This window comes from Phaseolus vulgaris, chromosome 8 (assembly GCF_000499845.2).
Source record: "Phaseolus vulgaris cultivar G19833 chromosome 8, P. vulgaris v2.0, whole genome shotgun sequence".
Taxonomy (NCBI): Eukaryota; Viridiplantae; Streptophyta; class Magnoliopsida; order Fabales; family Fabaceae; genus Phaseolus; species Phaseolus vulgaris.
The window spans coordinates 19,836,260-19,846,634 of record NC_023752.2 but is presented as its reverse complement, the minus strand read 5'-3'; the positions used below and the strand labels follow the sequence as shown (position 1 = coordinate 19,846,634).

Genomic DNA, 10,375 nt, shown 5'->3' with positions numbered 1-10,375 from the left:
TTCAGCAAGTGTTTGCATCCGTCGAGCACCCTCAGACTAATGGCCAGGTGGAATCGGCTAACCGGGTATTGCTGAGAGGTTTGAAGAGAAGGCTCGAGAAAGCCAAGGGAAGTTGGGCTGAGGAGGTACCCCGAATAGTTTGGGCATACCACACCACCGAGCAGTCAGGAACCCATGAGACCCCGTTTAGCTTGGTCTATGGGTGTGATGCCATGATTCCAGTCGAGATTCAGGAGAGCTCGCCGAGATTCCAGAACTTTGTGGAGGAAGACTCGAATGAAGAGAGAAGGCTGAACCTGGATCTGCTGGATGAAGTCAGGGAGGAGGCAAGGCTGAAGGCTGAGGCGGTGAAGAGAAGGGTCGAGCGAAGGTACAACTCAAAGGTGATGCCAAGGCAGTTTAGAGAAGGCAATCTGGTGATGAGAAAGGCCCACCAGTACGAGATGGAGAACAAGCTATCACCCAAGTGGACTGGACCGTTCAGAATCACCGAGGCACTCGGGAACGGAGCCTATCGCTTGGAGACGTTGGAGGGAGGAGCGATTCCTCGTACCTGGAACGCCACACACCTGAAGTTGTACTATAGCTAAGAGCTTTGTAAGTAAAGACAAACACAAATATTACATTGCAATGTCTCTGTAAAAACAGTTTTAAGGGGGCACTCTTTTTTCCCTGAGGAGGGTTTTTAATGAGGCCACCCAATGAAAGAAGAGTTTTCGAAGTATAAGGTGTTTTCAGATTGCATATGTGTTATTTCCAAAAGTTTCGAAGAAAGACCTTGTCATTTGTACATGATTTAAGGCACGAAAGGATATGTCGCATGTTTTCTAAAGTTTTAAAGTCTTCATCGTTTTTCGGCGATTAGAGGCACCAGTTAAGTTTTTAAAGTCCTCATCGTTTTTCGGCGATTTGAGGCGCCAGTTAAGGTTTTAAAGTCCTCATCGTTTTTCGGCGATCGGAGGCACCAGATGAAAGACCTCAACGCCCTCGCGCGTTTGAGGCAAGTTAAAGACCTCCTCGCCGTTGAGCGAGTGCAGGCGAGAAAGAGAAAAAGTCCTCCGTGTTTCTGGGAGCGAGAAGATGTAACTCCCGGGGCAACGTAGAGGCCAGTTAAAGACCTCCTCGCCGTTGAGCGGGCGCAGGCAAGAAAGGTCCTCAGTGCATCCAGGGGGGAGGAGATGTACGCCCTGGGCAAGTTGAGGCACCGGATAAAGTCCTTATCGCCGTTGTGCGAACTAAGGCCCATCAAAGACCTCCTCGCCGTCGAGCGAGTGCAGGCGTGAGAAAGAAAAGGTCCTCAGTGCATCCAGGGGGGAGGAGATGTACACCCTGGGCAAGTTGAGGCACCTGGCAAAGTCCTTCTCGCCGTCGAGCGAGTTAAGGCCGTTTAAAGTCCTTCTCGCCGATGAGCGAGTTCAGGCGAGTAAAAGTCCTTCTCGCCGATGAGCGAGTTCAGGCGAGTAAAAGTCCTTCTCGCCGATGAGCGAGTTCAGGCGAGTTAACAGATCTTCTCGCCTGTGCGCGAGTATAGGCAAGATGAAATCCTTCTCGTCGTGAACGAGTTCAGGTACGGCGAAGAGCGTGGAAGAAGCTTGAAAGGTGGCTAAGGTAGGTTTGAAGAGAACGCCTAACCAGCCAGTCTTTAGCTCTGAGGTTCAGGGGAGGTAAAGGAAGGTCCCAAAGGGCGTTTCTGCCTCAGATAGAGAAATGACTGCCAAAGCCTGAGGCTAAGGAAAGCTGGTGTTGCCAAGAGGTCTAGGTGATCGCGAAAGTTCAAACACGGCGAGAAGGTTGAAAGACTTGTTTGATAAAGCAGGACGGGTGGGACGTTGTTTGAACCAATGATTGAGTTACAGTTCATTGCTTGGAACTTTTCTTACGATCAGGTTAGTGCCTCAGGAGTACAAGTTGTTTAAAGCGGTTATTACTTAAGTTCGAATTGGCTCGAAGCGGTTACGCCAAAGGTCATGTTTGCGAAATCGTTAAGTTAAATGCAACAGAGTTAACATACAAAGAAAGTAAAGCGCCCAAGAGAAGTCAGAAGACATATCCAAATTTTGCTATTGAAGTAAATGGCTGTTCAAAATACATATGCGAGAGTTTTTACAAGATAAAATACAAGTGAATTCATAAAGAGGCAGATGGGGTAGAGTTGGTTGAGCCCTCGGCGGGAACGACTTTCCCATCTACCACTTCGTTGTCTAACGACACCATGCTAAGGTCAAGATCAGGGAAGAGGCATGCAAACTGTTCTCGAGCGGCGTCAAACCCAGCAACCAAAATCTGAGCAGAGCTTAGCTTAAGTTCTTCGATTTGCTTTTGAAATCCTTCAACTTGCTGCTTAAGCTCCTTGTTCTGCTGCTCCAGCTCTTCGACCTGTTTCTGGAGTTGTTTGTTGGTCTCTTGAGCTTGAAGAAGGTCATCAGCCACCTTCTTAGATTCTGTTTGAGCCTGGGCCAACTCGGCAACCATCCTCACCTTCTCTTTGTTTGCCTCGGAAAGATCGGCCATGGCGTCGTCTCTTGCCTTCTCTACTTGCCCAAGTAGCTTCTCGCGGTCGATCGACCTCTGCTCCAGCTTCTGTACCTTGTCGGCATTGGCTTGAATTTGAGCCTCCAGGTTGCTCGCCTTGGTACGCAGAGGCACGATTCTGCTCTCAAGCTCGACCTTTTCTTGGGCAAGTTCGTGGACTTTGCGGCGCAGGTCGACAGCTTCCTTGCGCGCAAGCCTGAGCTCGGTGTTTAGGGCATCCTCTACTCGAGAATGCTCCATCTCCGCGAGCGTTAGGCTGAATGACACCTTTTCCACCTCGACCTTCATCGTGCTGTTCTCGGTCTTGAGGTTGTAGATGTCATCCTGTAGCCGCCTGGTGGAGCTCTCCACAGCTCTTGTTATGATTGATGGGATATCCTCTGCAATAGTTTTGAGTTTCGCGGTCAGAGGTTCCCACATCCTCGTCACCTCGAGGGAAAGATTTGCAGCTTGGAGAGGCGCCAGGGGGGCTTGTTGGGGGTTCTCGTCGCCGCCTTCCTTAGCAATATTTTCGGTGTTTGCTTCTTGGCGCGGCGACGCAATCGGGGACTCGGTGATTAAGATTGGAGAGGTGTGAGCGACCTCATCCCCGATTGGAATGACTCCTGCAGCTGAGGTGTTGGATGGAGGGCCCCCTCCTGCTGATATATGTGGAGTAGAGGCGCTCGGGGGGTCCTCTAAGAAGTTTGGCTCTTGGGCCTCAGTTGCAGGTGGCGCAGTGGCCAATGGAACCGCTTGGACTGGTGGTGAAGGGGCTCTTGGCGTTGGCGATGAGGGAGGAGGGGCAGGTGTTGACGGTGGTGTTGAAGCTGGAAGAGGGGGTGGGGCAGGGGGAGAAGGTGGTGCCACCCTCTTCCTTTTTGTGACAAGACCGTCCTCCGTGACCTCGTCGTCCTCTTCCTCATCCTCTTGGACAACTTGGGGGGCTTTCCGTTTTGGCCTCTTAAGGACCAGTTTCTTGCGTTGGGCGGGCGCCTTAGGCGGTGATCGCCCCTGGATAATGGCCTTCTCGACCGCCGAGTTGGGAACCGTCTGGGAGCCGGTCGCCAACCCGTGGTTGCGGGCGAGCGCCTTTAAATCGGCGAGCATGTTCTTACCCAACATGGTGTCTGCATGAAAAGAAAGTGCATATGTTAGCTCAAAGGAGAAAGGAGTAAGTACACAAGACAATAAGACAGCAAAGCAGGTATGTGCAGGAAAGATAAAACCAAAGTCTTGTGTGTATTGCACAAGACGCCCAGAAACAACATCAGAAGCAATGTGAAGACAAAGGTGTAGCGTCCTAACCTATTTGGAATTCCAACTGGTCCTCAAAGAACTCGAAGGAAATCAGGGTGGGGGTCAAGAACGTTATGTGGGCATCCGCCACCCTCTTCCAGAAGAGACAAAGGTCTCTGTCCAAAGCTCCCATGCTATCAGGACTTCTGGGCCTCCTGAAGCAGCTCTTGGACTCTTTTTCCCCTTGTCCTCCCAGTACAAGGGGAAACCGTCGAGAAGGGAAGGGTCTTTGTCGTTTGCACGGACCTGGATGAACTTCCCCTTCCAATCCTTGTACGATTGCTGGAAGATGGTGAAGATGGATCTTCCAGCAATGGCGTTCAGACTGACCCACAGGCGATCGCCTGGGTGTTTGGCCTCAAACAGAAACAAAAATACGTCCACTGACGCAGGCAACCCCAGGTGGGCACAGGTTACCTCAAAAGCTCGGACGAACGCCCAGCTGTTGGGGTGAAGCTGGGCGGCAGCAATATTGAGCTCGGTTAAGAGTTCCCTCTCAAATCGAGTGAGAGGGAACCTGAGTTTAACTTTCTTGAAAAGAGTGGTGTAGACGAAGCAGAAGGGCCCATCGGCACTCACTTTGTCATCTACACACACTGGCAGGGTGGTCGGACAAGGCAGCACCATCATTCTCTCATCGTGCTCCTTGTGGAATGATTGGTAGGCCTCGTCCCCATTGGTCAATCGCAGAACCGCTCCCGCGGTGTTCACCGACGACGTTTCCTTTAAGAGGGTCGAGTTAGCCCATGGGTATAACGTCTTGAAGTCTGGCAGTGGGGTGGGGGCTCCTCCAGCGATTGGTGGAGTCGCCTGGGTCAGAGTGGTTTGAGAAGGCGCGGGCCTCACAGCCTGCGAAGAGGGGGCACCACGAACTTGCGTAGAGTCGTGTGCTTGAGAAGGAGGGTTTCGCGCTGACGGAGGGGGGTTCGGGGTGATCTTCGTGCGAGTCATGATAGCAACTGCAAACGAAGGAGGAAGGAAAAATGATCAGGAGGGTTACGAAGGCTGACTCAATCATGAATGGAAGGTGAAAGACGAACGAATGTGAGTTCGTTGCGACAATCGGCAAAGCCCTAAGTCACGCAGAAGGAGAAATGGAAAAACAGCCCACAACGTATGCACCAGACAGTTATAGGATGATGCAAATCGGTGAAAATGCGAGAAAACACAGCAGATGAGAGAAAGTAGTTACCTTTCGATGATCGGGAGAATATTAAGGGGAGTTGGTGATCTAGAGCGTCGAGGAACGTCGAGAGCTTTCGCAGAAGAGAGGGAGAGTGTATTCAAGTGTGAAGAAAGTGATGGAACAGTAGGAGCGTAAGGGGTTTAAGGGTTTTCGAACGGTTTTGGGAAGCGCTAACGGCAGATGAAGATGGCCGTTGATGAAAGCCACGTGTCGAAGGATGCGCGAAGAGTTTGGTGGAGCGTCAGAGCAGCAGAAAGTACTACCGCTTGGAATTCTGCGCCCATGCCACGTAGACCGGTGTTAACGAAGGCTTCTTCAGTCTTTTCGCTAGACAGGTCTTCGCTTAAGACTGGGGGGCTTGTGTACCGCCCTGGAGGTCGGATGCGATGACGTGGCATCCTGTTACAGCGTAAGCGTGTTGACAAGGCGCCAGGTTGACAGTTGGGAAGGAAGTCGGGAGGCACGTGTAGTCGCCGATAGTTAAGTTGGCATGTTTCGATCTCTAGCTCACCAACGATAGGCGATCGCCAGGTTGAGGACGAAATCGCCAGATACAGACTCAGGCGACCAGGCAGCCGGAGATCGCCAGAACAAGCACATCGCCGAAGTTAAAGGAGAAGCAGATTATGGAGGCGGCCGGCGAGACCACAGGGAAGGTGTATGAAAGCCCTACCTCGCCAGTTTCAGTAGAGATCGCACTCCTGAGTTAGCTATGCATTGGGCAGTACCATGCATAGGTAACTTAGCCAAAAAGAGAGTAGAAGCAGCGTCAAGTCAGTGAGCCTCCAGATGATGGCACGTGTACGGTTGGATGCAGGCCACGTGTCCAAGCCTGTAACTGCCAGGAGAGAGAAAGCTACCAGGTATATAAGAGTTCCTAACAGATTTTCTAAGGTACGCACGTTCAGTTCATACACTTTACGCTTGCGAGTGACAGAGCTGTTAGTGAGAGAGATTTGCACGGTTCCAGTTCTTAGTATTTGGTGATACCGTCACTGACTTGAGCGTCGGAGTGCGATCGGCCGCAGCGGTGCCGTATCGTTTCTTTGCAGGTTCTTGAGATAGATCCAGAGGAGGAACGGAAGTGAGAAGCGGCGCGCACGTCGATCCTTTGACGAGGCATTCTCCAGCGCTCCGGTCAACAGGCAGGATCAGGAATCAAGATCAGCAATCTTAGTATTGGTGTGTTGGCCAAGAAGAGTGTGTGTCTTGAGGTGTTCAAGGTCACTTTCTTGGTAGTGGTGTAAGTGATAAAGTTGTGGTTGCTTAGTGGATTTCCTCAGGGTTTCTGAGAAGACTGGATGTAGCTCTGGATTTGGAGTGAACCAGTATAAACATCTGTGTGCAATCTCTCTATCCCTAACTCTTTAAATTCAGTTTTGTTATTTGATAACTGGTATAAACAACTGATTGTTTCGGTAAAACAACCGATTGTTTTTACTAGTGTTGTGCTTTTTGCTTTATGTTTTGAAAAACTGATTTCTTAATCAAGGTTTTCTCGAAGTTATTTCATTCAAAGCTAAAAAAGTTGCAGAAACTCTCTTTAAACAATTCATCCCCCCTCTAGTTTAAAGCCATATATTCTAACACTAGAGAGATGGTGGTTCTTTTAAAATGAAACCTGAATAACTAATTTTCTATTTATATAGCTTTTTCACTTTAATAATAAAATACTCAGGTGTCATTTTAATTGTACCATTTCTACTCTAAGACTATTTTTCTCAGTCCTTACAATACCTTTACTTGTTGAAGTAGAATCCATGCTACTTGTTACTGATGCTAGAAGGCAAAGATTAGCTTCCTCATTTTCCGAAGAACTTGAGGATGAGACATCATTGTCATCCCATGCTATATATGCTTTCTTAGTTTTTCCCTTTTTCTCCCTTTTGAAGTCTCCCTTTTCTTTGACTTCATTGTTTGGACATTCAGACTTGATATGACCCTATTCACCACAACTATAGGAAGTATACTTCTTAGAATTGAATTCACTTGATTTCTTTGAACCATACCTTTTAGAAGCTTGTCTCTTTCTCAAGAATTTGCTGAATTTTCTTGATAACAAACTTATGTTCTCTTCTTCACTTTCACTAGAAACTGATTGTTGTTTGCTAGCTTTAAGTGTTATGCTCTTGTTATACTTGTCTTCACTTTCTTGAACAGCAAGCCTTTGAATCTCAATTTCATGTTCTCTTAGTTTACCGAAAATAGATGCTACAGTCATTGAGGTGAGATCCTTTGATTCAGAAATGGTAGTAACCTTTGGCTGCCATGTTCTATCAAGACACTTCAGTACCTTGATGTTAAGCTCTTCTTCATCAAACTTCTTACCAAGACTCATAAGATGATTCACAATGTGAGAAAACCTCTTATGCACATCACATATGGATTCTCCCTTTTGCATTCTGAAGAGTTCATACTCTTGAATTAGAGCATGCTTCCTAGCTCTCTTCACATTAGTTGTGCCTTCATGTGTGACTTCTAAGATGTCCCACATCTCCTTAGCCGAGCTGCATTGTGAAATCTTCAAAAACTCATCACATCTTAGAGCAGATGTTATAATATTCTTGGCTAACCAATAATATTTAACTTTCTTACTTTCTGCCTTAGTCCACTCAGATGAAGGTTTATCAACTAAAACATAATCTTTCTTAACTTGAGGTACAAAAAGACCATTTTCAATTGACTCCCAAATGCCTTTATAAGTTGAGTGTATAAAAATTTTCATTCTCACTTTCCAAAATTGGTAATTAACTCCACAAAACAGAGGTGGCCTGTTTATTGAAGCACCTTCCCCAAAGGGCATTTTATCAGCCATCAAAACATTTAAAACAACAGAAATGAACTTGAGTAACTTTCAAGAACCTTGCTCTGATACTGATCCGATCGGTCATCGGTAGTCGATGACGTCAGCAGCAGAGAACCACGTGGACCACTCGCAGGGTGACACGTGGACCAGGTGATAGAGAGACCAGGGAGGCGATCGCCAAGAGCGGTGATCGGGGGTCAGTAACCAAGTGACCACCGACAGATCAGGCGGCAGAGAGGTCAGGGGACAGATCATCCAGAACGGTGATCGGTGGTCAGTAGCCAAGTGGCCACCAACAGACCAGTTCTCAGACTAACGCCTGGGGGCAGAACGCGAGAAGCAAATAGAGCACTGATCAGTCATCGTGTGCATTGTCATCGGGGTCTCGTGTTACACGCAGTTAAACTGGGACTGAGGTTCCCGGCGAGAGCGTTATACATGGACCTCGCATGAGCACATCTCAGGGAATCGCGCACGAGAGTGGCCAGAGGGAGCTAGTAAACCGATCAGTGATTGGTGACTCCCTCAACCCATTACGTGCATGAAGGGTAAGTCGTCTACGCAGAGAGCAACGCTTGGTGAGTGTGCCTAGACCGGCCACACCTGGCATTCTCCTGAGAGTATGCGATTTACCCAGATAAAAGAAATATGCTAAGTTACTCCACAAGGGAATAACTTAGCACGCAAAGAGAAGCGCTGGAGCCCTTCCAGTAAGTGACACGTGTGTGGTTAGATGCGAGTCGCATGCCTCCACGTGTCATCATCTGAGAGGGGTGCGGACCAGATAAAGGTGCACTCCGTACCACTAAAGGTACAGACAGGTACAGACAAGCGCAGCCAAGCGCAGAGACGCGCGGACACGCACAGACACCCACACTCTACTGATTCTGCAGGTACACTGTCTCAGAAAAGCATAACAGGGTTCTGACACATGCCAGAAAAGCATAACAGAATTCTGTTATGCTCAGAGGCAGAGAGAGGGACATAAAAGAGAATCAGGGAGAGATTGAGGAGAGGACGAAAAAATTAGAGAGCAAGAGTTTTCACACACGCTACTAGTTTTCTCATTTGGTGGTTCTGTGGACTAACTTGATCGTCGGAGTGCAAACGGCCGCTAGAGGTTCCGTCTGTGTGTTTTGCAGGTCACGTTTGGAGATTCAAGAGAAGGTTCTGAGGGTGACTCTGCAGAGAACGCAGTCGCGTAGACGGGACAGAGAGTGCTACAAAGCGATTCCTCCACGTTCGAGTTGCCGGCAGGATCATTTGGCGCCCACCGTGGGGCTCGAGTGAATCGTGGTCCCATATACACCACAGTTTTGAAGCTTACCAGAGTTTTACCAACTTCTTTGATAGGGAAAGATGCCAAGAAATAGACAAGCATCACCTGCGCCATCTGCTGACGAAGGAGCTGTGACAATGGCGCAGGTCCTGGAAATGGTGCGCACGCTGCAGGATAACGCCGCAGCGTCAAAAGCTGAACAAGAAAGGATGCAGACGGAGTTGGCCGCGTCGCAAAGCAGGAACGACGAGCTTAATCGCGTCAATGAAGAGTTGAGGAGGACGTTGCAGGCGCAGAGGGAACACGTGGTTGACGAAAGGGTGTCTAGGCAGTCATCACCTCCAAGAGCGTTCCCCATGCCAGTCTCCCCTGAAATCATGGGAACCATGGTGCCTCCCAACCTGGTGGGGGTGAAGGCGTCGTTCAAGGGGGTAGAAGACCCGGAGGCGCATCTGGCGGCGTTCCACACCCAGATGATGTTGTCTGGGGGCTCAGACGCTGTGTACTGCAAAATGTTCATGAGTACACTGAGCGGAATCGCCATGGAGTGGTTCGTGAGTTTACTAGAAGGGCATATCACGTCTTTCTCTCAGTTTTCAAAGCTCTTCACTGAGCAATATATCGTCAACAAAGCACCTGCAGTGGTGTCATACGACTTGTTCGACGTGCGTCAGTACCAAGGTGAGTTGCTGAAAGACTACCTCAACCGCTTCGGAGCACAAGTGGTTAGACTGCCCAGCAAAGATGAAGATATGCTGGTGCACGCGTTTAAGAAGGGAGTGCTGCCTGGCCCCTTCAGCGAGTCTCTCATCAGGAGCCATCCCAGCACCTTTGCAGAGATCCGACGACGTGCGGTGGCGCACATAGTGGCAAAAACAGAGGTTTCTGAGAAGAGGGGAAGTGCTGCACCACCAAGACCGCGTGGAGGGCAAGGAAAACCACAACAAGCAAGGGTGCATGAGGCCAAGGAGGGGAAAAAGGTGCGGGAAAAACCTCGTCCCTATGCGCCAGGCAAAGAGCAGAGCAGGGGGCGTGCGAGGGAGAATAACGCACCCCCAAGATACAACTTCATGGTGGGATTGGCGGACCTCATCGCCCTTCCTGCTGTAGCAGCAAGACTACGCGTACCGGAGAAAACTGACAAGGTACTTGGTAGAAAGAAGAATGAGTGGTGTGAGTTTCACCAGGCCTTTGGCCACACACTTCACTCCTGTTTGGCGTTGGGTCATCAACTGGCAGAGTTGGTGAAGTCTGGGTTCCTAGCAGATTACCTGCGTGAGCCGCAGGGTGATCG

General features: G+C 49.3%; 1 protein-coding gene across 1 annotated transcript; it reads right to left on the bottom strand.

Moving 5' to 3' along the window:
• Positions 1-6,938: 6,938 nt before the first annotated feature.
• Positions 6,939-7,811, bottom strand: LOC137824720 (uncharacterized). Its single transcript, XM_068630391.1, has one exon. It carries the CDS (start codon positions 7,809-7,811, stop codon positions 6,939-6,941), a length of 873 nt encoding a protein of 290 aa, XP_068486492.1.
• Between the last annotated feature and the right edge of the window lie 2,564 nt (positions 7,812-10,375).

Bases quoted from the DNA above. Each gene is read 5' to 3' on its own strand.
- LOC137824720 (XM_068630391.1), bottom strand. From the start codon at position 7,811: ATGGCTGATAAAATGCCCTTTGGGGAAGGTGCTTCAATAAACAGGCCA.